The sequence below is a fragment of the Danio aesculapii genome, chromosome 11, assembly GCF_903798145.1.
Source record: "Danio aesculapii chromosome 11, fDanAes4.1, whole genome shotgun sequence".
NCBI classification, from domain to species: Eukaryota; Metazoa; Chordata; class Actinopteri; order Cypriniformes; family Danionidae; genus Danio; species Danio aesculapii.
In genome coordinates, this window is record NC_079445.1 from 15,201,385 (window position 1) to 15,228,935 (window position 27,551).

Consider the following 27,551-nt stretch of genomic DNA (forward strand, 5'->3'; position numbering starts at 1 on the left):
TCAATTAATCGAGATTTTGATTTTAGGCCAAATCGCCCTGCTCTATCGTGCAGCCCTAATGTAGGTGATGTCTGTGTACATTTTTAATGAAGTGTATTAAGTGTGTGTTGTCATCTATGTCTTGATGCAGTCTTGGTGCATAAAAGCTATGCACAGTTGTGTTTGTGAATTCATCTCAACTAGTCAGCCTTATGCTTCGGTCATTTTCATACAACACTGTTTAATAAGATCAAGAAAAATCCTTCCTTGTCCATGTGTGTTTGTCTTTCTCAGGCGCTTGAGCGTTCAGAAAGTGAGGAGGTCTCCATAATCACTCAGCTGATCAAGAAGATCCTCATCATCATCTCTCGGCCTGCACGTCTGCTGGAGTGTCTGGTCAGATCCTGCACCTACACTAAATCACAGCCCTTCAGTAATAGTCCTAAGAGATCGACACTTCACAAACTGAGATCCTGATTTTCAATGTCGTGTCTCACTGTAGGAGTTTGACCCTGAAGAATTCTACCATCTTCTAGAAGCTGCAGAAGGTCATGCCAAAGTCGGCCAGGGCATCAAAACAGACATTCCTCGCTATATTATCAGCCAACTTGGACTCAACCGGGATCCACTTGATGGTTTGTTGCCTGTCATTTATCTGGTGATGGTTTCATTTTGAACGCCTGTCAGTTTCTTTTTAGGCTAACGTTGTTATTGTTAATATCTTTTGACAGACGTTGTGCAACTAGAGGAACAGTTTGACTCTGGGCCCACGTTGACTGTTGATTCTGAAGAATCTGCAGAGGTAATGCATTACAGACAGATCTGGGGCATTAAATAACTCTGCCAGGTTTTATAAGACGTCACTAATGATGCATCTCTTCCTGTTGCTTGAAGCAGAATAAAGCTTTATCTACACCACTACGAAGAAAACCACTGGAGAGCGATTTTGAGACCTTAAAACTCATCAGTAATGGGGCTTATGGGTAAGCAAAGGAGGTTATGATGATTTTTATTATTATTATTATTATTATTATTTAATTTGTTCTTATAAGAACAGTCTCAGCTGGCAAAACCTACAAGCATTTACATATATAGAAATATTTATGAGTTAGCTTACGTTGCTGAAATGATGAATGTTCTAAAGAGTCTAATATATTAAAAATCTAAATTAAATGTTTACATTTATGTTTAAATGTTAAAATCAGAGTTTGGTCATATATAGCAATAAAAGATACAGAATAAATGTAATTTTGTTTATTACTGTAAACCCACCTTTACTCAGGTCATACTCTGTACTTTATTTTAATATGTATAGCTAAAAATATTCAAATAAATGTTTTTGAAGATCTATCGGTTATACTTTTTTTTTTCCATCTCTCCTGCAGGGCTGTGCATCTGGTAAGGCATAAAGAAACTCGCCAACGATTTGCAATGAAAAAGATCAACCGACAAAACCTGATTCTGCGGAACCAGATCCAGCAGGTGTTTGTGGAGAGAGACATCCTGACGTTTGCAGAGAATCCGTTTGTGGTCAGCATGTTCTGCTCCTTCGAGACACGGAGACATTTGTGCATGGTCATGGAGTATGTGGAAGGTAAACTTCTTATGATTATGTTTGGATAACAAAAATATAAAGTAACATGTAGTTATAAAATAATTAACTAAACATGTATTACTATTAATATTAACTATTATTAATAACTATTAACATGCAACAAAAATATGAAATATGATTTGTTTCTTTTTTGAAGTAAAAAGTGCAGTGTGACCACGGCTTTAAATGTGCAGGTTGTTGATTGTAACTATGTTGGTCCACTCCTCTAATGGCTGTGCGAAGTTGCAGGATGTTGACTAACTGAAACACACTGTTGTGTATGCTGAGACAGAGCAAACTTAGGGCGTACTCACACTATGTAAAGTTACCTTGAACTGGGCCGAACTATGCTTGAACCCCCCCCCCCCCCCCCCCCCCCCCCGCTTTTGACTCTCATAAAAAATGAGTCAAGTCCTCGTGCTGTAGGAATTAGGAGATTTGCTGAAGGTGCAGTTGTCGTGCAGTGAGGGGTTTGCATCTTTAATAATCTAGGACAGATTGTGTTCATTGAACAGTAAGAATGATTGATAAACACACATGAAACAGTCCCTTAAAAGTCACGTCTCGTCTTCAGTTTCAGACTCAGGCACGCTTTGCACTCACACAACAAGCGTACCACGCCAAAGCCCAAGTGAACCATGCTCTGGCATAGCTCTTCCAACTGAACCGTACCTGAGCCCAATTCAGAGCACTCACACTTCTCAAACAATCCGGGAAACGGGCCTGGGCACGGTTCGGATAGCATAGTGTGAGTGCGCCCTAAGCATTCTCAATGGGTGACAAACTAGTAAATATACTTGCCATGCAAGGACTGGGATGATTTCAGCTTCTAGGAATTGTGTACAGATCCTTGCAAAATGAGACTGTGCATTATCATGCTGCATCGAATGTGAGCGATTCTTTTTTTTAACTTCCGATATGGCTTGTCGAGACCCTGACGAAAACGACAAGCATGTAGATGAGCCTCACTGAGATGGACACAATTTGTGCAGAAATGATTTGCTTGTGTAAACCAAACGTTGTGCTTTGGGTTGTGTGATAAAACTGCACATTTTAGAGTCACCCTTTTATTGTGACCAGACTAAAGCAGCATCTTGATTTACCACGCCTGTGAGGTGGATGGATTATTTCAACAAAGCAGAAGCAATCATTATTGCAGAGTTCACACTGTACGATTTTAGCTCTTATTTTCACTTGCTGACAGATTTTGAGAAGTCGTAGATGATTGCCTGAAAACTATGGCTAAGGCAAATCGATGCTCGTTCACATAGGCGAAAATCATGCACTGTGACTTATCAGTGACCAAGAGAATTGCTAGATATTAGAACGCTAAATATCTGGACTTGTTGGCGAAAGTCATGCTGTGTGAAATGAGTTCTGACTGAAAAACACATTGACAATGACCTACAGCCAACGAGAGGGCTAGATACAAATTATTACAAATATTTATTGCATTTCCAGTCTTACGCGTAGTCTTGTGTTATTTCCTTATCACTTCTCATGTACGTTCGCAAGCCAGACAGAACTGTGAGCAATTGTTTCTTGTGTAATGATGCAGTGTGTATTCTCCTGTCCCTCATCCATTGTGCAGTGTGAACACAGCAGCAACTGAATGCTACCCCAGATAGTCATGCAGTGTGAAAACAACAGCGGTCTGATGATATTGAAACTCATGCGGTGTGATCTCGGCATTACACAGATTTAGAATATTTTAACTTGTGTGTACATAGAAATTGTTTTAGATTTAGTTTAGCTCATAAAAAATAGGAGCAAAAAAAGTTGTTTATATTTTTGCTTAGTGTATGTTTATAATGTAAATGCATGTCACTTTTAAATGTCTCTCCAGGTGGTGACTGTGCTACTTTACTGAAGAACATGGGTCCGCTTCCAGTGGATATGACTAGAATGTACTTTGCAGAGACTGTTTTGGCGTTGGAGTACCTTCACAGTTACGGCATTGTGCACAGAGATCTCAAACCAGACAAGTGAGAAAAGAAATAAATGGGCCATTCATGTGAATATTTTTCGATGTAGCTATTGTTAAATGATCTGTTAACACTTCACAGCCTCTTGATTACTTCAATGGGACACATTAAACTCACTGACTTCGGGCTTTCCAAAATTGGACTTATGAACATGACAACTAATCTGTACGAGGGCCACATTGAGAAGGACACCAGGGAGTTTATCGACAAGCAGGTGTGGGCCACAGCACAATACCACTTTAATAGTTTTTCAATTTTCATGGAATATTTTTGATGATGAAGGGGTAGTTAACCCAAAGATAAAAGATTGTCATCATTTTCTCTCCCTTCAAGTCATTCCTATATGAAAATATAATAAAATATAAAATTTGTAATATTTTGAAAATATAATATAATAAATAAAATATTTTGAACCAACATGAACCATAACACTTTTTTTTTTATTTCCTTCCATTGTTATATTAAATCAAATACAATCACAATATATATTTGAACATACAAGTTTAAAACAGCAATACAGGGTGAGCAAATTATGACAATTCTTTTAAAATATAGCGCAGGTTTGATCACTGAAATTTAAAAGTGGTCATCATTTACTCAATCTATAATTTTGTTGTTTCGTATTGTTTTTAAACCTTATGTTTTGCTATACAAATTAAGATACTTGTAATGAAGTCTGAGATTTCTGTACCTCCTTTGAAAGTATTTACCCAAAAATCAGGCACTTCTGAACGTTTAGAAAGAAATTGTGAGTTAAACTATGGTCCAGTTGTTCTGAAGTGACACTTTAAAAAATAAATGGATTTGTTTTAGTCTTTTATCCGCATGTGTACATTGATTAGCAAACATCAACAGAAGCTTAACTAAACCTGCTTGACATGAAAGAACACACCTTACTGGTTTTTGTGGAAAGCTCAAACATGCTGATGTGACAAATGAATCTAGCTTCCATGACTGTATGTGAATCAGGACCAAAACTAGTCAGAAATGCAAATGTTTTAAAAATATAATAAACTTTATGATATAGTATTGGTGTCAGCTTTTTCTCTATTTAAAAATCTGCATGTGGAGGACGTTAGTAAGGAGAAATTTTTTTTAAACCTGTCAAGCAATGCATATTAATGGACTAGAATCAAGTTTTGATACATTTACAGTAGGAGATTTATAACATCTTCATAAAAGATTGTTTACTTAGTATTCAAATTATTTCTGGAATGAAACAAAAACAGACAATTTTTACCAAGATATTGTAATTTTGGCTATTGGCTATTGCAGCATTAGATTGGTTTTGTTGTCCATAGTCACATATAGGTGAATACTATAAACATTTGCTGATCAGTGTTTAAATGTGAAGGAAGTCTTAGAAAGTGAAAGTCTTTTAAGAGGATTTGAATTAAACTGCTCAATTAATATGGATTATTTTGCTATCTATTTATTAACATTGTGAAGCATCAGAGTTTTAGATCAGAAACTCGGAATTCATAAAAAAAAATTTTAATTTTGTTCTGAAGATAAATAAAAGTCAAATAAGGTTGGAACAATGTTAATTTTTGGTTGACTTATCCTAATTCCTTTATTTGTTTTTTCTAGATCAATCAGTCTTTTCTCTGATTTGTGTTTACAGGTTTGTGGCACTCCAGAGTACATTGCTCCAGAAGTGATCCTTCGACAGGGCTATGGAAAGCCAGTGGACTGGTGGGCCATGGGAATTATCCTGTATGAGTTTCTCGTGGGATGTGTTCCGTTCTTTGGAGATACACCAGAAGAGCTTTTTGGGCAGGTTGTCAGTGGTGAGTTTAGAGGAATGTGTTTTTTTAAAGGTGCCAGATACTGCATTGATTCAATAAGTTAAATTGTTTACTGAAATCTACATTTTTGGTATATGGCTTTGATAAGTAAAAAAATTATCCAGAAACCGTTTTATTTGCTCATTTACTACACCATAAAATACCCCATGAAGCAGAAGGTTGTAATTGACCATATTTGGAACAGTTGTTAATATTAATTAGCTTACGCACTGCTCTCAGAGTTTTCTCTCTCTCTTGCTGCAATCTCACTAGGGAATGTTGTGGCCAGGGATGGGCAGTATTTGTGATACATGTATTTAAAATGCATATTTCAAATATAAAATGGTATTTTGTGATTTGTATTTAATAAGGTTGTTGAAAATGTCTTAATATTTTGTATCAAAATACTTTAGTGTCTTGTATTTTTGAAGTTTAAAAATACTGTAAAATACTTTGTAAGAAGTCTATGATGACATCAGAAATAAATGTTATTTGCCTAGACTTGAGATTAGAACAGAAAGTTTATTTATATTGAAGACAGCAATTCACCAATATACAGCAATTCAGTCTATACAGACTAGTCAAAACCTGACGGGTTTTTACGGCATCAGCAGGATATATATAAAGAGATTATTTGGAAAAAAATGCTAACCATTTAGGAATTTTGAGATCATGCTTTTATGTTGTGCATTTATAAAATTATTAGTTTATAGTTTTATCATGGAGTTTTTAGTTTTCGGAAATCATATACAGTTGAAGTCAGAATTATTAGCCCCCCTGAGTTATTAGTCCCCCTGTTTATTTTTTTCCCCAATTTCTGTTTAATGGAAAGAATTTTTTCAACACATTTCTAAACATAATAGTTTTATTACTCTTTTTCTAATAACTGATTTATTTTATTATTGCCATGATTTTATCATTGCCCAAAAATTGCTTAGAGGGGCTAATAATTTTGACCTTAAAATGGCTTTTAAAAAATGTAAAAACTGCTTTAATTCTAGCCTTAATAAACAAATAAGACTTTCTCCAGAAGAAAAAATATTAAAAGACATACTGTGAAAATGTCTGTGCTCTGTTAAACATCATTTGGGAAATATTTTAAAAAAGAAACAAATTTAAATGGGGGGCTAATAATTCTGACATCAACTGTACATTGAGTAAGCATATTGAATAGCTCAATTGCAAAAAAAAATTAATTTATGAAAAATTCTGTGAAAAAAAAAAAAATTTAACAGTTTAAAAAAAAAATGTAAAAAAATTAAACAGTTAAAAATCACCCTTTTAAAATATAAGAATGTTAAGAGGTTGAATAATAACTATACAAAGATTATATCAATTTTACTGGCCACACAATCGGTGGAAACAAAATCAACAGATATAGTACTATATTCTAACTCATTAATCTGCATTGAACAGGGCTTTCTGTATGAAATTTTTACATAAAATGTACTAAATAAATAAAAAAGAAACAAGTAAAAGATTTATAGATATCTACTGATGTACAGTAGGAGTGGAGGTGAACGAGGTGGCAGAGAATTTGGTAAAACTTGTTCAGAGAAAAGTTATCAAATATTGTTTACTTCAAGTTTAACAGTGAAGGGGTTGATTGAATAGGCCTATTTATGGATGGTTTGCAAAGAAGGTTCATGCTAACTTTTAAAGTATTTTGTGGTATTTTTAAAATACAAAAATACAGTATTTTATTTGGATTTATTTGTGGAGGTAAAATGAAAGTATTTGGTATTTTATTTTAAAATGCATTTCACAGTATTTTTGCCCATCCCCGGTTGTGGCCAATCAAACGCAGCCTTGTGCGTTCATATTAATAATCGCGTGCAACATATCAGTCTGTGTTTTGGCCGATGAACTTTTGATGATTTGGCTGATTGTGCCGTTCTGGCTGATGTATAATGTGACCTAAAGTACATGCAAATGTTGAGGACATGCTAACATGCGTAACCGTCTGCTTCGTGTTCTGATAATAATTTTTTTTACTCTTATGGAACTTACATGAGATCGAGAAGACAATGGGGTTTGAGGCTCATGGTATGGCCACTGTCATGTACAGAACTCTTGTTGTTCGACTTTACCTAAGCAAACCCAGATTTTCTATGTAGGGCACCTTTAAACCACTCTGTCAGCTGCAGATACTTATACTGCTAAAAGGATCAGAACACTTTACCAACTGGTTTAAAACGAACTGCCGTAAAAGGATTTGATACACTGTGTTCTTTATGCAGATGAGATTATCTGGCCAGATGGAGATGATGCCCTGCCTGTAGACGCCCAGGACATGATCACACGATTACTGAATCAGAGCCCGCTAGAGAGACTTGGAACAGGTGCTTGTTCATTCATTTGTTGTTTGGAAGAGTTGTTTAAAAATATATATACTGTTGAAGGCAGAATTATTAGCCTCCCTGAATTGTTAGCCCCCCTGTTTATTTTTTCCCCAATTTATGTTTAATAAATTAGTGCAGATTTTATTCAACTCATTTCTAAACATAATAGTTTTAATAACTAATGACGGATGGCGATACCAGCTCAGCATCATGATATCTATCGGCCATCGGCGATGGACAATGGCATTGTCTTATCGACCCAACCCTATTCTGGACTGTTGTGATGAGTTTTCCTATGTTTTGTTAGGTGGAGCTCCAGAAGTAAAGCACCATATGTTCTTCAGTGGTCTGGACTGGAACGGACTCCTGCGTCAGAAAGCTGAATTCATTCCTCAGCTGGAGGGGGAAGATGACACTAGTTATTTTGACAGTAAGTCTCACTAATTCAACACAGGGAGGAGATTCTTTGAGCTACACAAATGCCTGCAGCAGAGTGCTCTGAAAATGTCAACACATTCTTGTGGCTTATGCACTGAAATGCAATTATTATTTCTTCATTGTGCGTACCTGTTATTCCCTAAATCCTCAACTCTTCTTTTGTTTGTTTGTTTGTTTTTTTCCTTCTGTGCAGCACGCTCTGAACGCTACCATCATTTGGCTTCTGATGAGGATGAAGAAACTAATGATGAAGAGTCTTCATTGGAAATACGACGGTTTTCTTCTTGGTCAAATCGTTTCAGCAAGGTTGGATTCTTTTGCTCTCTAAATACAACAATGACATCTGAAACATAATTTTCACTTAATCATTTTTTGATCTTTTAAACTTAATTGACCAATTTAGTTTTTTGTTTTGTGAGGCAGAAAAGGCTTTTACATTTAATCACCTACAACCCCGAATCTGAAAAAGTTGGGACAGTATGGAAAACGCAAATGAATAAAAGAAAGTAGTGATTTCTAAATTTACTTTGACTTGTATTTCATTGCAGACAATACAACAAACTTGATTTAATGTGTTCCCTGTGATTTTTATTGTTTTGTTTTTTTCTCAAAATAAACATGTATTCAGTTTTTGGTTCTTGCAACACATTTCAAAATAAGTTGGAACAGTAAGCATTTACCAATTTGTAATGTTGCCATTCCTTTTTACAACACTTAAAATACAGTTAGGGACTGAACACACCAAGTGATTAAGTGTTTCAGGTGTAATTTTGTCCATTCTTCCTGCAAACAAGTCTTAAGGTGGGCAAAATGCACCACACATTCTCTATAGGAGACAGGTCGGGACTGCAGGTAGGCCAGTCAGGTACCTGTATTGTCTTCCTCCACAGCCAGGAGTTTGTGATGTGTGCAGAATGTGGTTCTACATTGTCTTGTTGAAATAAGCATGGGTGTCCCTGGAAAAGAAGGCAGAATGTTGTTCTCCAAAATCTCTATATACTTTTCAGCATTAATGGTACCATCACAGAAGTGCAAGTTACCTTTGCCAAAGGTACTTGACAATGACAGACCCTAGCTTTTGGACTTGCTGAAAACAGTCTGAATGATCCTTTTCTTCTTTGGTACGAAGTACACAGCATCTATTTCTTCTAAAAAAAATACCTGAAATACTGATTCATCTGACCACAGTACACATTTCCACTGTGTGATGGTCCATCCCAGATGCCCAGAGAAGTCGACAGCGCTTCTGAACACTGTTTACATAGGGCTTACTTTTGGCACAGAACATTTTTACTGGATTTGTGGATGTAACTATTGTCCTGTTTCCACCTGAGAGGTACAAGACGGTATGGGTCGGTATGGGTCACCTTTATCAAGCTTGCTTTCCCACTGGCAAAAGGAGACCCTTTTGGTGGGCGTGATGTATGACAGAAAGTTTCAGACGACGTAATTTTTACTTGAAGATATGTCACAGTAATGCCGTACGGGTCGTTCACATATCATATGAGAAGCTCTTCTCACAAGACAGATGCTTTATACACACAAATGCTTGTGTATAAATGGTCATTACTAACCTTTCTATGAACATGATTTGATTTTAACTGCAGATCAATGGTAGTTCAATATAGCCTACTGTAACCTCTGCAGTTATATAAAATAAATAATTATCATAATAAATGCAACATATATGAACACATAAAGACCCTTACAGTCTCCGATATGATGTCAATTACATGAAGAACTACACAGCATACATTTAGTCCTTATTTGGGTTCAAAAACAAAACGAAATATAGCCCACAGTCAGTGCAAACCTCTCATATGTGTCTTTTAATCTTCACCAGCACAAGTAGCCTCTTGTTAGAAAGTAATTCCATCATTCCAAGTTCATAATAGTCCAAAAGGTGATGATAATAGTTAATATGGCAGTTTGTTCATGTTTTAGGTTGCAAAAAGCATATTTGCTGCTGTTTTTTCTGGCTTCTCCTTTGTTTTTTCACGCTTCGCTCTCACGTTTGTCTGTTTCTGAAAGGATCAGAGTGCTTCAATGATCACGAGCACGTTATTAATATGAGCTCAAGAAGTTCGTTATTTCAAATATAGACACGCAGTGAGCTCTCTGGAGAATGTGAAACCGCTCGCACTTTTAGACAGCCTTGTAAAACAACAACAGGACACAGCAAATTTTGTTTTTCTTGGTTTCTGGCTGTTAATCAAAACAACGACAAGGTTTGTTTGAGCTCGGGTCGACCATAGCCTGTAATTATATGTATTTATTATTACGGTGTAATGTCTCGGCTGAGTTTTTTTAAAATGGTGCTTCCTTTGATTTCATTCTCCTGCTTCTGCGAGTGACGTATCTCTGTAAACCAATAGAAAAAAGCAGACCTTATCATTTATGACTTGAAAAGTCATTGATTTTATCCAGTCTTGATTATTTTATTTTTTTTATAACCAATTCTGATACTGAATTTCTTCATTAAGCTAGAAACCAGAGAAAAAGAGACAAAAATGCTGTGTATATTAGCTAATTAAGCAGTTGTTTGTTTTTTCAAATTATATTGTATAATTTTAAAGTATAAATTAAAAACACAATGATTTAACTTTGTATGATTATACTACATAAAACTTACCCGCAGAAAACAGTTGAAAGGCTGGATAAAAATGCTAATTCATTTTCTGCCAGTAGGTGGCGCTTAGACACCTTGTAATCTTATCATGACGACGAGTGAGTTGCTCTGCAGGTGCTGATTTGTTTCAAATGCAACTGCATAATCTGCACATTTGATAATATCAACTAAAGCACAAGTATATTGATTATTGTTTGTTTATATACATGGTTAAATCAGATCAATATATGTCCTGATAATTTTTTCAGACTCTTTGATGCATATAAAACTGTAAATGATCACCTAAAGGTAATAGACTACAATGAAAGCACATAAGGCTTTTTATTTACTGCTGAAAACAATTTAAAATTGATTGTAATATTATCATATCTCTCTGTGACAGTAGTGCTCATTTTATTACTTACAATGTCCTTTCTTGACCACAATACAGAACAGATTCTCTTCATTTTCAGTGCTGCTGTGCCTCAGTCAAATTAAGATAAAACAAAAGGCATTGTTTCAATAGTTTTCCCTTTTTTTGTGCAATAGAGGAGGTCTTGTTTTTCTCTTTTTGTACAATCCACCTTACCTTCAATACATGACAATAAATACAATACAGTAAATTATTTTTTACAGTGGCATCTTTAGTTAAATCTCTGCTTGCAAAGAGATAATATAAAAGTTTTGTATTGGCCAGCTAAACATAACGAAAAAAAAACAAGTAACTGTCAGTGCCATTTATTTCTGTAATGTGGCTGTTTTTTCATCAGCATTTTATTTACAATCATGTAGGTGTACAGCAGCACAGAGCACCTGGCAACCCCATCCAACCTGAGTTTCTCCTCGGACCGCAGTCATAGTGAAGAGATAGAGGACCGGGCAGACTGTAGAGACACTCACTACCATGGAGAGATCCAACGACAGGCCTCCACTGGAGACAAGAGGCTTTCAGCTCAGAGGGCAAGGTGACAATAAAGAATTGAGTTCAGTCATAAAATTTTAATTTACTGACATGTTGTGATAAATAAACTTAAGTCAAGAAAAATAAGCGTATACACTATAGTGTTTTTGGGCAGTCGCTGCCATCTTGCTTCTCATCTAAAGACTTTATTTACCGCTAAATGAAATAGAGCTTCAGTATTCATAGAAGACCTACAGAATATTGTAACAAATGTTTGATTTGTTGTTAGAAATGTACAATGTAATAAATTAAATGGTGATTTATACAGGTAGGATTTTGAAAGAATTTCTTGTTAGACTGTAGTACACAGCAAAGTAAGTTAACTACACATGCTTAATATGTTTGGAATAAGGGTTATGTTCAGGATGAGTTGCATGCAATTATTCATAATTTACTCTCAACTATAGGAAGTACATGTGAAACAAGGTCATTATAAAACCGAGTGTTACCTAATTTCTTTTCGAATCAACGATTCACATCACTATCACTGTAGTTATATATGTAGTGCAGAGCAGTGTAAATGACATGATATTATGCCTGAAATATTTGTATTAAATGTTGAATTGTTGCTTTTATCTAAGCTTAGAGCTGCATGCTATAAAAAAAGCTTCCTAAAAGATTTTTGTTTAATAAGCTAATGTATTTTAACTCTGTTCAGTTTTTTACATATCTACTTATTTACTCTCAATTAGCCATGTAATAAGTGGGATAATGTTCATCTAGTCAGGGTCCTGATCTCCCTGTTGGGTTTTATTTTAAGATGCTGGCTAGCTGGTGATATATTATCTCTTACATGTTTGTTTTTGTAGTGGCACAGCTATTCTAGATATTATTTTCCCTATGCACTTTTAATGCGTGTTTACTTTTCTTTCAGTCTGCGCCCTCGAACCTCCTCCAGCTCTTCTCAGCCCGAGCGAGCTGTGAGCCCTCTAGTGGTGAGCAGCACACACAGCCTGGAGGCCATGCCTCGTTTCGCTCTGTCCACTGATGATGAAGGTAAGTGACTGACAATTTTCCACATATACAACTACAATGAACATGTTTTCACATGTGCCAATCGTGATCCTTTTGAGAATGACCATAAAATTGTATTTAAAGGGGTAGTTTACTCCGAAAATGAAAATTTACTCACTATTAACCCTCAAGTGGTTCGAAACCTTAATGCGTTCTTTCTTCTGTTGAACACAAAAGGTGACATTTTTGAAGAAAGTCTATAAATGGAAAATTTATGAATAAATACTAATCTTGTAAATGTTTGAAATAAATAAAGGTGAGTAAATGGTGACAGAATTGTCATTGTGGGTGAACTATCCATTTGATTAAATATACATGTGTATGTGTGGGTAAAAAATTATTATATATTTATCCAGTTTATTATATATATCTAATTGTTTTAGATTAGAAAACATTTTAAAAAGTAAAAAGTTCGATATCAGAAGATTTTTTTAAAGAAGGTTGTAAAAATCTGATGTCTGATGTTTGTAACCTTTTCACTTTTATTTTGCATGCTGTTTTTTGGGAGGGCTGTGTTCCAGCCATCAAAATTATAGTTTGTTTATATTACAAAATACATTTAAGTTTACATTGGAAGTCTTTTCTTTGTACTTTTTTACTGTTAAATACAAGTTAAAGAGAGAATTAAGAAACCCAAATATTCTGATTGCTTTGCATTTTACAAATCGTCAAAATTAGGGTAAGAACTGGGGTTGTTTGTGTGTACATTTTGGTTTTTCTCATTTAGATGCCTTAACTAAGCTTCCCACATCTCTTTCAGTCTTCATTTTAAAAATTTTAATCCCTGCAGCTCTCAATAATGATGTGAAAGGGGTTTTTGAGTCTCATAGGTTTTAATTCTGCTGTCCCCCACCCTGTTATGGTAAAAGAAAATCTAATGTGTCCATTAACAGTGTTCAGTCTTTAGTCCTTCTATTGTAAAACTACAAATATATTAATAATATAATAATGCATTCACTAAGGTGGATTTGTGCTTTTAATTCTGCAGCTGAAGTTGTCGTATCTAACCTGCGAAGAATCAGACTACGTAGCAACAGCACAGGAACGAAACACTCGTCTCCAAGGGAACAAGGGAGTTCTCCGTGCTTTGGAAACCAGCTGGAGACACCCGACAAACAGCGACTCTCACCAGGACGCAAAGTCCCCAAATCCGCATCAGTGTCCACTCTCTCACTCATCATTACTCCAGGTCAGACTCCAAACACGGCTACCAAAAAACACAGCTACCATAGCAACACCTCAAAAGTGTCTTTCTCCTAAATATTAAAATTGTACAGTGGAGATGAAAAGTATAGAGCAGTTTATAAACATTTTTATATATTCAGTTCCCCATTTTGAAGAAGACTTAAAACTTATTTTGACTTAAGCTCCATTGTTACATCAGTTAGACTTTTTTCACATTTTCTTTTTTCCCTCAGATGACGGGAGTGGCAGCCTACAGGGACGCTCCATATCCCCTCGATCATTTTCCTCCAATCCTTCATCACGAGACTCCTCCCCCAACCGAGACCTGTCGCTCAGCATCAGCAGGCTCGCCCCCCAATCATCATCCACAGCTCTGGGAAAAAATTTGGCTTTACGCTCCAGACTATTCGCGTTTACATGGGGACCAGCGACATCTACACCATACACCACATGGTCTCGGTGAGCAGAGAATCATAAATCTTCCTTTCACACCATATCCTAATATCTCTAATATTTAGAGTCTGTGTTACCTGTCGGCTAAAGAGAATCCTCTAATTGGTTATTCAACAACGAATCAGAGCACGAGATCAAAAACTGAAGTGATGTGCCCAAATAAACAGTTCAGTGAACACAGAAGCTGGTGTTGGAAAAAAAAATTATGAATATAGGAGAACCCAGTCCAGGAGACTTAAACAAGTAGAAGAATTCCTTTATTGAGACGTGTTGGGTAATCTGCAGTCATACAGCGTCTTCAAGAAGTCCATGTGTCTGCAGTCAGTGAGTTTTATTACAAGTCTGAATTAAGACAAAGCTGTCCTGTCTATAATGGCTTCTTAGGAGGAGGGGGAGATGACTAAACAAAGCATGCAAATTCAGTATTGGAGTCAGCATGATAACTTGCATATAGGTGTTAGAAACAGGCCCATCAACTGACCACACAAGTTAATAAAAAAAAGTTACTTTGGCCTGAAAGTATCACCCGAAGACAAAGGCAGAGTCGTTAAAGCCTGCCTGTAGCATTTGCATCACTCTGGCTTAGCCTGTAGTCAGAAAGACAAAGGTAAATGTCCCTCATGGCTGAGCTGTGAATAAAATGATATAATCAAAAACCAAAGAATATAACGTTTCAGTTATATGTAGATTATTGTTCATTTAAACTAGATTATATAAATTTATATTTCCACACTGGCTGTAATTTTACTGCATTTATCAAAAATTTGCAAATGATATGGATTGTTAGATTATCAGACACATTTGCACTTACAAATCCCTCGCTGGGAGTGATAATTACATTGATAGTGACACTAAACCCAGTTTTTTTTAACGGTTCACATGTGTGTCAAAAATCCGGGGGCTTTATATTGAAATGAGGAAAACAGATTACCACCTCGCTGGTGGAAAGACATGTCTTTTTACACAGATGCAGACCTGCTTTTCTGTCAGCTGTCATTCATTTGGTGTGTTCACGGGCAGGTTTTTAGTCCAGACAGGACTAGACGTGAGTTAGGGTGCTTTCACACTGTTTTGTTCTGAAACAGTGATTAAAATAGTTTACAATGTTGTACTTTTACTTAGTACGGTTTGCTATTACACAACAAAGTTTCTAAATGGACCAAAAGAGCTAAAAACAAGTCATATGCAAGTCAACTCTCCTCACATTGGTCAGAGTTTCATGGTTTATTTTGCAGAGTCCTGCTTAGCTGTCATGCGTCCTTATTTTAATTTATGGCAATGAGCAACAAGACATTATAAGTGAAAAGCTGGGCTATAATTTTGAATGGTGACACTCACAGACATCCTCACCAGATATAAATCAAAGGTAAGACTCTCCTTTGGCTAGAATTATGCATTATAGGCTTTACATTATAGAGAGAAATAACAGATAAACCAAGACTGCACTTCGGTCAGTTTTCCTAACAGAAAAACAGCTCTCGTTAAAAGTTTAGCATGCTTTCACTTTCGTATTTGACATGAACGCACATTTACCGGTAGGAAGAATGACATCAACTCATAATTCATATAGCCATATATATTACATATCCATAATACACTGTGATATAGCCGGACTCGGATCGTTTTGCTTGGAGACCAATGTAATTTGCTTTCCATTTAGTACAAAAACAGCACCGCAAGAAACTTTCAGTTTTAACAAACAGAACTTGGAACTGTAATTTAATTAAAATAAAATGAAGAAATAATCAGCTCAATAAAATAAATTGTAAATATTTAGTACTGGTAATAATACTGTTGCTGATGACGCTAAATGTAGAAATTATAATTTGTTCAACCCATATTAATTTTTAGTCTAATTTTCAATAAATGATTCAGTTAATGACTCAAACTCATGTCACTCATGTTTTCATTGCTAGATGGATAATTTTTGAAGAGTTATTCAGTGGTGTATTTTTGATGGCTGGTTGTCGCCACCTTTTGGTTAAATAATGTAATTGCTGTCTACAACTTTCATTTGATTGTGATTTTAATCTTTACCATAAACATCAGTGGTATATCTAAGCTATAAAACTGTTTGGCCAGTACTTCTGTGTTATTTGACTGTTTGTGCCTTCATAACTAACTCAAAAGACTAAAGATGCAATCACCTTCTGATTTTTGCATTTTCAGATTTGAATACAGTGATTCGAAGGATTAAGAAACATATGCAAATCATCATCATTCATAATTCATGTTGCGTGTTTGTTGAGATCCCAACCTTTTAATGATTAATCATGCAGCTTACACTGAATGCATTAATACAGGCTAAACAAGTAGTGGCAGAAGAAAACACCTTTAATGAAACCCCAGCACATCCTGAATAACCTACCACAACTTCCATTCATTATATTTTACAGGAAAGCCTAAATCCTTTAATACATGTGATTTGAATGCACGAGAGTCGATCTCTCTGTTGATCATTACAAATTTAGGATTAATCTAGCAGTAAAAAATTGTAATCCGTGGGCCACGTGTGATAAAATAACTTTGTGAAAAAAAAAAACTTTCATTTTAGGCTAGGGCGATTATAATCAAAGGCAATTTCATGCACATTTTGTGCAGTAAAGCAGGTTCTAGTAAACCTCCAGCCCATACTTTCAGATGTACCAGCATTTACTTCACAGAGTCGTAGTTTACTGATGGTCTATGCAAAATCGCATCTAACAATCAAAATTGATTTAATCAGACAATAATGAAATTAAGATATCATTTGGTGATGAATGACAACTTTTACATCACGGCTCTGTGTGGAAGTGCTCAATGTTAGAATACCACACATAACTTGTTTTACTCTAAAATCACTTTATAACTTCAGTCAAGTGTTTGAAACAATCATTCTGTGAGATGATGTCGCACTGGAGATGATGTAGTGTGTTCATGAGTCACTTTGAATCAATGAACGCAGTTAAATATTATTATTATTATTTTTTTCCCTGTCTTGTCAGGGTGTGGAGGAGAGCAGTCCTGCCCATGAGGCTGGACTGCGAGCAGGTGATCTGATCACTCATGTGAATGGAGAATCTGTGCAAGGTCTGGTGCACACAGAAATGATGGAGCTTCTCCTGAAGGTATTTAAAGCGGCATGCTGGGATTCGCTGAACCATTGTGTAATATTCCAAAGTAGACCATAAACAAAATGTCAGTTGAGGAATTTCACGAAAGACACATTTTAAACACATACTTAAAGAGATAGTAATAGTACAATTTAAATTTTGGGTGAGCTATCACAATTTACACTATTACCTAAACTTTTATGAGTTTTATGAGTTATGAGAATGGAATAATTTAGTTATCTGTAAGGCAATTTTGACTTTTGTAATTATTACAATGTTTCTACAATTATCTTGACTATTCAAACCTTTAACTTTTATTTTAAGTCTGTAATTCTCCTCAGATCCATAACTCAATTGAATTTGTAAAATGTCTATAAAACTATAAATTTAACTATGACTGAATGTAAGTAGTTTATTGTCAGTGGTTCAAATGGCTTTTTTTATAATGAATTCTCAGTAATAACTAATAAAGTAATTAATAAATAAATTTAAATATATAATTAAGAGAGGCATTGTTTTTTTAAGTGATGTCAGTCAGTTTCATGTGCTTTTCTTTGGCTGTTTTAATGTACAGAGTGGTAACCAGGTTGGACTCTGCAAACTATCGCACTGGAGGACACATCTATAAAGATCGGTCCGGCACGCAAGAGCAGATGTAAAGGAAAGATGGCCCGCCGCTGTAAGAGCAGATGGAAGGACAATAAGGACGGTCAGGAGAATTATTGTTTTTATAGCTCATGTTTATTCAGTAAATAATGGTTGGGTGTTTAATGGCTAGTTTTGTTAATAAGATATCAAGATTAACAGTGGAACCTTCAATGGCTCAACATGCATAATACAGTTTAAAACTTATGTGCTGTTGCTGATGATCCACTCTGGAGGGATTTTGAGTCCTAATTTGGTCATAAACTTTTTTTGTGTTTCAGCTAGAAGAATGATTTTTGGTGACTAATCTTATTTTGACACGTATTTTGAGAAAACGCTTTGAATTAAAAAAAAAATCAACAATACACTCTGGTAGAGGTGTGAACCCTACATTGATCTCACGGTTTGGTTCAGTTACGATTATCATCGGTTTAATTCGATATCTCTGGTGCATTGACGATGCTTTCCATACACACATTATATATTTTACTTCACAGGTGCTGTTCACCGATGGAGTGACACTGATAAGTGCAGCGCTGCAGTGTTGCCAGAATGGGTGGTTTGGATAGGCATTTTGGCGGCTTTTGGATAGTTTTTTGGGCTGGAATCAGTCAGCTACATCTGGCAACACTGCAGCGGCGATCACAGCTGATCCATGAAAGACGCGGAGGAGAAAACTCGCTCTGCAGACACGCTTGTGTCTGTATCCAGAAGTATCGCTGTAACAGCCAAGAGGAGAGGAAATGTCACGCTAGCAGGTCAAATGAGCCACACAGAGAGAGAGAGAGAGAGAAATGGAGTTTACTTTCATTTTCTCAATCGCAGTGAATAAGGGCTTCTGCGTAAGTGTCAAGTGAAAGACTGTCCAGCCAAAAACACACGCAGTGAAATTGTGCACCGTTTCTGCGTTTAAGTAGTTGGCGCATTGTAAATACTCGCGCTCTCCTTCCTCGCCATAGTAAGCTTTGGTGACATAGCACATATGAGATAAATGACGTCAGTACGCAATAAGCGGATATGATTATTACCGAACCGGTAACAAATTGTCTGCGTCTGCATCGCGGTGCACAGAAAAAGCAATTCATTTTGACACCCCTACACTCTGGTCAAGTTAACTACCCTTTTGTTATGTTTGGGATGAAAACATCCACTGAATTAAACTGGCTGTAAAAATGCATCAGATAATAATTGTTTTTAATTGTTTTGGCATAAATCTGTTAATCAACCTCAGTCCTAATCAAAACTACTAAATTGCTTTAGTATTAATGAATTTTTAATTTTTCATAATTCATAAATGATGTCACTGATTCTGTGACAAAAAACACACAAATCACATATTTTAAATAAAAAAAGTAGTTTGTGGACTGTTTTTTTTTTTTTTTTTTTTTTTTTTTTTTTTAAAGTCTTGGACATGTGAAACAAAAATGCCTTTATTGCATGTTTTTGATAAATGTTCTTTTTTTTTTTCTCCTTAATTTACAGTTGGTGGCTGTTTTTGCCCCATTGACTTCCATTATAACCAATTTTTTTTTTTTTATTACAAAACCATGACACCATGACAGTCTCTGGATTTTATATGGAGTTTAACAGCAAATTAAAGTGTGTGTCTGTGAGGTGTGTGAGAGTGACCTTTACGCACTAACCTTGATGTGTCTGAGAAATCAAAATATGCATCTCAGCTCTCAGAACTACATGGAGTAAACAAAAACAAAGACTGTGTATTTATGCATCATCAAATGTGGTTATAATAGAAGTCAATGGGGCAAAAACAGCCACCAACTGTAAATTAAGGTAATTTACAGTAAACAATGCATCAAAGCAATGTTGTTACTAATTGTCACGCCCAAGACTGTGATAAATGTCTAAAAAAAGACCAGTTAACAATTTCTTTTCTTTTTATGTGTGCGTTTTTTTTTTTTTTTTTTTTTTTTTTGTTTTTTCACCAAATCAGTGACCCTGTGAACTTGGCAATTAAAGAGTTAAATCCTGTAAAAAAAAATTTATCAGGACTGAGGTTGATTTAACAGATTTATGCAAAAAATATTTAAAAAGAATATTTGTCTGATGCATTTTTACGGCAGTTTAATTCAGTGGATATTTTCATCCCGAACATAACAAAAGGGTAGTAAATTTGAACAGCGCACAAAGGTTAATAAAAGTTAGAAAACAGGATAGAGTATTGTGAACAATATAGGAATTTAAATTCTTATTTATTAATGGATTTCAGTTAAATTTAAATTTGATTCAGTATTGATTAGTTATCAATATTTAGCTCAGATGAGAACACATGGCATGTCTAAACAGACTATGTATTTTCATCATATTGTTTTTTAAAAAGCGAATGAGAAATTCACTAAAATATCACAGTAATAGAGTTTACCATAATCTACTATTGGTATATGCTAAATAGGGCTGTGCGAATAATTGAATCGAAATCGCGATTTGAAACCATGCAATTAGCTAATCGTAGAAGGCTGCAATATAAAATACATATGTTTTATATAATTTCCCCCACCCAAAGTCTTACTAGCCAATTGCGTGAGCACACTATCATTCTGCCCAATCAGAATTGCGTGACCGAATTATACGGAAAGCCCACAATAAAACAAACAGGAAAGCGCTGACAAGAGGGATGATGGCGTCTGCCACTTCAGAAGCATTAATAGACAAATTCATATTAAAGAAAAACAGTACATCGGTCATTTGTAGGAGCTGTCACAGAATTGTTGCCACAGCACTAGGAAATACAACAACCAGCACCTAAAAAAGCACCACAGGCGGCTATATGTGGAGTGTCTTGCTAAAAAGTCAACTAAAAGAATGGCTTATGACACGCAATCTAGTAGCTAGCAACAGCAAAGTGCAATTTCAGAGTTGTTTGCAGCAGTTACACCGTATGAAAACCTCACGAAGGCACCAGGAGATAACTAAAGCTGTAACTCACTACTGTTTGCTGCAGAGAAAAATTTGTTTCATTCTGAATATTTCTAAACTAATTTGAATGGAAGTTGGAGTAATTAATATCTTTTCAGTTCCTTTTTTTGGCAAACACTTACTGCATTTTAGCAGTAAGACGCTACGAATATTAAGCTAAAGCCTGACTACAAAATTAAATCATAAATTAAAATCGCAATATCTGTTACAAAAAAACGCAATTAGATATTATCGCCAAATTACACATCCCTAACATTTAGTATAAATGATGAGAAACTGTTAATGACACACCTCCAAAACCTTCTAGACTTTCCCAACTTGGAGCAAGTCACATGGAGCAAGTCACATGCTTTTTCTTTCAGTGCTTTAAAGATTGTTATACCTTTTTATAACCATGTAGCAGAGTTGACCAGAATGTTGGAACAGACACAATTTATTCTTTTACTATTGAAATTACAAATAATACAGAAAATAGATGTTGTGTTTAAGATGTAAGTGTTTAACTTAGTAAACACATGCAAATATGATTATTAGTCTTGAATATGTTTTTAGTCAAAATAGGTAGGTTCAGTTAATATTTTCAAGACAAAATGTACCTGAATTCACACATACAAGCATTCTTTTTTCTAGAAATACCTGTGTTAATATCCAAAACAGTTAAATAATAGAAGGTTTAGGTTTTATCCAGATGCAATATTAGATGCAGGTTTATTTAGATGCAATTCTAGAATCACCCATAGGATTTACAGGCTGATATGTTGTCTTTATCTGATGTTGATGACATTCTGTTTGATGCACATGCAGGAGTAAATCATTTATTGATGTTTTCTGTTAACCCGAATAATCTGTTGTGTATGCAGGAGGCGCAACATGCTAAAGAAGCTATCCAAACAGAGCACAGTTATGCACAGCAGCCGCAGCTTCTCCTCTGGCCTGCATCACTCTGTGTCCTCAAGCGAGAGTCTGCCAGGCTCTCCCACACACAGCCTTTCTTCAGGACCCACAACACCCTGCCGGAGTCCCGTTCCTGACCACACCACTGGTATGACCTGACTGCTTTGAGATAGGAGAAACAATTTCAGAAAAAGTCGTCATACCATTATTGATCCGTTCAACTTTAGAGAAATACAAAATATATATATATATATATATATATATATATATATATATCTATATATATATATATATCATATATATATATATATATATATATATATATATATTGTGATGTTATTGTTGTAATCAAGCTAACATTTATGTGTCAATTAAGTAAAAAAGAATTGTTATTATTCCAAATTACTTAAATCATTAAAAAGAGAGTTAAAAATAAAATTGAAATTTATGGAATTAATAAAATTCACTAGTTTAGCAATGACTAATGATAAATTGGCAGGTAGCTTAATTTGTTTGTTAGTATCAAATAACTTTTTTCAAAATTGAATCATTATTAGTGTTGTTGAGGATAATTAATAAATTAATTAAATGAATCTTAAATAACAAATAAGAGGGTTATTATTGCCAATTGTATGAGTATCATCTGCTTTGTTTTAGCCTTCAGAGCAGTAACCTGGGGTCCGTTTTTCATAGCCTCGCTTAAATGATCCAAGATGATTTGACAGATCCTGGATCTTTTAATCTTAATAACTGATCTCTGGCTAATTTGGTTCTACAAACAAGTTTAAGAATCATATTAAAATGTCTGGATGAACTGATCTGAGATCACTGTGTGTGTTGTGAAGGACAAATCTATCGATCCTAGGCACAGCAGCGTAATGACGTCATCTGATTAATATTCAATTATCCGTGTGAGCAAAATAACATAAAATTCGTAGTAAGTGGTTTGTTAAATAGGATAAGCAATAAACTTCTACATTTGTTGTGGGCTGCATGCTTTACATTTTCATCTGTCAAGAGAATTTAGCAATTTATTTAGTTTTACAGTTAGAGCGGATTTTCTTTATTATAGTAGCAATAGTAGTATTATAGTAGCCGGTTTTTTAATTGGTGTAAATAATAACTGGATGTTTAAATAAATTTTGCATCACAAAAGCATTTAGATTTTTTTAAAGGTGCCTGCAACTTTTGTGAAGCATCAAATCACTGGCATATTAACTGTCAAAACATGTTCATGACTGCATAAATGTATTATTCCTTTAAAAAAAGTTGCATATTGTGCATGTCTATTATCATACAGAAATTATACTAAAGCGATTGTACGCGTTTGTATCTAAAAGTTTATATCAACAAATCTTCTCTTTGAACCACCAGGTGACAGTCTTTGTACTTTTATTCGGAGTGCAGATTGCATAAGTTTTATTTATTAATATATATTTTTTTAAACTTTAACTCTGTTTTTCGTACATAGATTACTTAATTAGCTGAATTTGGTTTATTGATGATTAGACAAGATGCAGGATCGTTTAGTACTTCAAAACTCATCCGAGAGTTGTTTTTTAGCAACAGGTCTGGTAGCTCAAACCTGCTCGGGAGAAGGCTCATTTCATATAAACAGGTTTAGACTAGGTAATTTCAAGCAAAGGTAATCCTGAAAGTATATACTGAATGCTGATATTTTCTAATTAAACTAATGCAATCTGCACTCTGAAATAAAAGTACAAAGACTGCCATGGGGTGGTTGTCCCCAAGGGGTTCAAAGAGAACATTTATTAATATGGACTTTTTTAGATACAAACACGTACTGTTTTAAGGTACCAGCTTTAGTACAATTTGTCTATGATAATAGACATGCACAATATTCAACTTATTATAATTTATGCAGTCATTCACATGTTATGACAGTTAAATATAACGGTGATTTGATGCTTTGTAAAAGTTGCAGACAACTTTACCGATATCAAAATGCTTTTTTTTGATGCTAAATTAATTTAAACTGCCAGTTATTCCTTACGCTGTTTAAGAAACTTGAATAGACCCAGGCTACTACAATAAAGAAAATCCACTCTAAAAGAAAAACTAAATTGCTAAATACTCTCGACACATTGAAGTGCAAAGCCTGCAGCCCACAGTATATGTGTAAAGTTATTGAATATCGTATTTAACAAACCATTTACTGGGAATTTTATGCTCACATGGACAATTGAATATTAATTAGATGATGTCATTAAGCTGCCATGCCATCGGCCAATCATTGTATTTCTGATCATGATTTCGAGGATCGATAGATCTGTCCTTCATAACATACGCAGAGATCTCAGATCAGTTCATCCAGAAATTTTAATCTGATTCGCAGACTTGTTTGAAGAACCAAATTAGCCAGAGATCAGTTATTAATATTAATATATTAAGATTAAAAGATCCAGGATCTGCCAAATCATCTTAGATCATTTAATAGAGGTATGAAGAACGGACCCCAGGTGGCTCACAGGTGATTAATTTTGGCAGGTAAATGAACTGAATTGAAAAAATGGTTTTTAGGGGTTGTGGGGGTTTCATATAGCCCTAAATTAAGTTTGTTGCATTCAGTCTAAATTTGTCCAGACTTTTTGCATGTAAAAAAATATACTACCTCACATTGTCAGCCACATTTACACACAACCTCTGAAACGTATGTACAGCATAAAATGTAAAATAAAAAATAAAAAGCCTGCATCCATAGAAAATGCTTTGAGAGGTTGTTTCGACAATCAAATACGTGTAATGTATAATGTAAAGACTGAATGTGACGAATGCTTGAGAACCATTTATTACAGCTTGTTGTATGCTTGTTTCAAAGTGTGGCATGCAGTCTCTATTTAAGAGTAATTAGTTCACAAAAATTTGTGTTTTAACACGTTGCTGCACTATCGAAAGCAAAGTATCAAAATGCCACAAAATTTCTGAAATAAACGTATAATCCCATGCTGCTCTTTTAAAAGCAGATGAACTCTCCTTCCTGAGGTCCTGACTCTCTGTGGTCATAAAAAAAATTCCATGGCGCTTCAATGAAAGAGTAAGGATGTAACCTCTGTGTCCTGGCCAAATTCCCTCAATCAGCCCTTTACCATTATGGCCTCTCAATCATCCCCATCCACCGAAATGGCTCTATCACTGTCTCTTCAATCCACCTATAGCTGGTGTGTGGTGAGTGCATTGGCGCCATTGTCCTGTGGCTGCCGTAGCATCAACCAAGTGCATGCTGCACACTGGTAGTGGTGTGGAGAGACTCCCCTAATAATTGTTAAGCGCTTTGGGTGTATGGCCATACACAATAAGTGCGCTATATAAATACACTCATTACATTGCATTACATTACATAATTGACTCTGTATTGTTTTGTGATGATTGTTTTTTTCTTCCCTTAACAGATTAATTAATATGTATCAGACTCTGTTTGAAAGGTTTCTGTGCATGACAATTTTTTTGCATAAGGAAGACTTATAAGATTTTAGACTTCAATTTACTAAGCCCTTTAGAATTTATAATGTTTTAATTTTTTTCAAACATCTGTTCAGATGCTGGCCTGCCCCAGAACACTTCTCCATGCTCCAGCTCTCCGAGTTCACCGGCGGTTCAGATGCGTCCCAGTTCACTGCACGGCCTTGGGTCTAAACTTAGCAACCAGCGGTACACTAAAGTGGGCAGACGGAAGTCCACCAGCAGCATCCCTCCCTCTCCTCTGGCCTGCACCTCCTCTCCACAGGCTCTGTCCCCTCAGCGCTCCCCTTCACCGTTACCTAGCATCTCCAAAACCCTCCACTCCTTCCACGGCAAAACCCTCTCACCCCCCACCATCATTCGGCATGTGGTCAGACCCCGAAGTGCAGAACCTCCACGATCCCCTTTGCTAAAGAGAGTCCAGTCTGCGGAGAAACTCTCAGGGGCGTTATTCGCTGACAAAAAGCCACATGCGGCCCGTAGACACACCCTTGAGGTACCCCATTGTGAGCTGGACGTCTCTGGAGACGCTGAGGGAGAGGTGGCCTGCGGTTCGGTATATACAACAGATCACAGGCAGGCTCGGCGGATACTTGTGTGCCCAAAGATTGAGGGACTGGCCCAGCGAACGCATGGAGCAGATTGTTGTCATGCGTAAACTTAATCTGTCCGAACGAAGAGATTCCTTCAAGAAGCAGGAAGCCGTGCAGGAAGTAAGCTTTGATGAGCCGGATGACAGAGCTCCGCAGATTCCCGCTCACACAGGCACATCCACGGGCACGCGGCCCAAGCATATGATGGGCGAATCGCAGTCGGAGGAGGAGTGTGTGGCAAGGAGAAATCCGCTGGTTCCACAGATTGCCGTGCAGGGATCTGAGAGTGAGGGAAGCAGATGATTGGAGGCTTTGCTCAGATGAAGACGAGGAAGAGGCTGAGGAAAACGTGTTGCTTACTCAGAATCAGGGTGAGCCTCGGGTCAACGCCAACATCATTTCCTCAGTTCCTACATGGGAAGCTGCTAGAGTGATTACAGTCACAGCAAAGCCAGAAAATCATCCGAATCCTGAAAAAAGTAAACTGATAAACAGATAAATGAGTCAAGGACTGTTGCAGTACGTGGTTCTCCATTTGGACTCACCAACGCACCTGCTCGCACATTTGCTGCCAGCACAGAATTCCAACGATTACCGAGTGAAGTATTTTATTAGCATGTAAATGGAAGTAAGCTAGTCTTACGCAGGGAATAATTAAGCTTTTTTTAATTTATTATGTTGGAGTACCGTTGGCCAAAAAGAAACAAAAAAATGTACGGTTGTAGTATGGTTTTCTCACTTTCTATGAACCTGTCGAGGAGGGAAACTGAAAGATTTTCTATGAAAATGTGCAAAAGCTTCTCCAAGAGCTTTTCATTTTTGCACAGACTTTGTGTTGGGTTTACAAAGCTGCAAGTTCAAATGCTATTTCAATGGAATAGTTAAGTGGTACTTTTCATTTATTATTCCACATTCTCAAAGGGTTTCCAGTGAGTCCATGCGAAAGACAACAACAAGAATACTGTGGAAGGCCAAAAAGGTATTTAAATTTGGTAAATGTTGGTCAAGGTGTCCAAAAATCTGTATAATTTATTGTCTATATGACTACTTTGTATCAAACCAAATAGATGTTTAGATACCTGTTTTTATCACAATGAAATTTAAGAACAAATTCTATTATTTTAAATATGGTTGTCACAATACTGGAATTCGATACTAATCGGCACTGAAATTTTTAATTCGTCCATTTCCCGCGAAAATTGAAGCACTGTGTAGCACGTTCTTAAACAGCAATGATTTGCCATTATGTTCACATGCTCAACAGAAATGACTGGGATTGGCCGTGAAGGTCAACCACAGATACAGGGGACACTGGAGCATTTCAAAGACACGTCGATCAGCTGGTTTGTCTATAAGCTGACATACGAGAGATGATGAATCATAACTTTAAAACGCTTCAGTGTCCCTGTATCTGTGGTTACACGCAGTAAACAGCGGTGAGTTCGGTGAACTGATGACCTTCACGGCTAATCACAGTTATTTCTGTTGAGCACGTGAACACAATGGCAAATCAGCGCTGTTTTAACAACATTCTCCACATTGCTTAAATGTTCACAGGAAATGGACG

General features: G+C 36.0%; 1 protein-coding gene across 1 annotated transcript; it reads left to right on the top strand.

Annotated features, from left to right (window-relative positions):
• Positions 1-252: 252 nt before the first annotated feature.
• mast3b (microtubule associated serine/threonine kinase 3b) lies at positions 253-27,196 on the top strand. Its single transcript, XM_056468831.1, is given in 23 exon segments — positions 253-375; positions 482-614; positions 711-781; positions 874-962; positions 1,365-1,573; positions 3,420-3,558; positions 3,640-3,772; positions 5,183-5,348; positions 7,586-7,687; positions 7,995-8,117; positions 8,319-8,431; positions 11,526-11,698; positions 12,569-12,690; positions 13,697-13,897; positions 14,127-14,237; positions 14,240-14,352; positions 17,331-17,453; positions 18,013-18,027; positions 18,030-18,145; positions 21,875-22,059; positions 25,469-25,965; positions 25,967-26,275; positions 26,277-27,196. Coding segments are annotated over 23 exon segments (3,573 nt in total). The 3' UTR covers positions 26,484-27,196.
• The last annotated feature ends 355 nt before the right edge of the window (positions 27,197-27,551 follow it).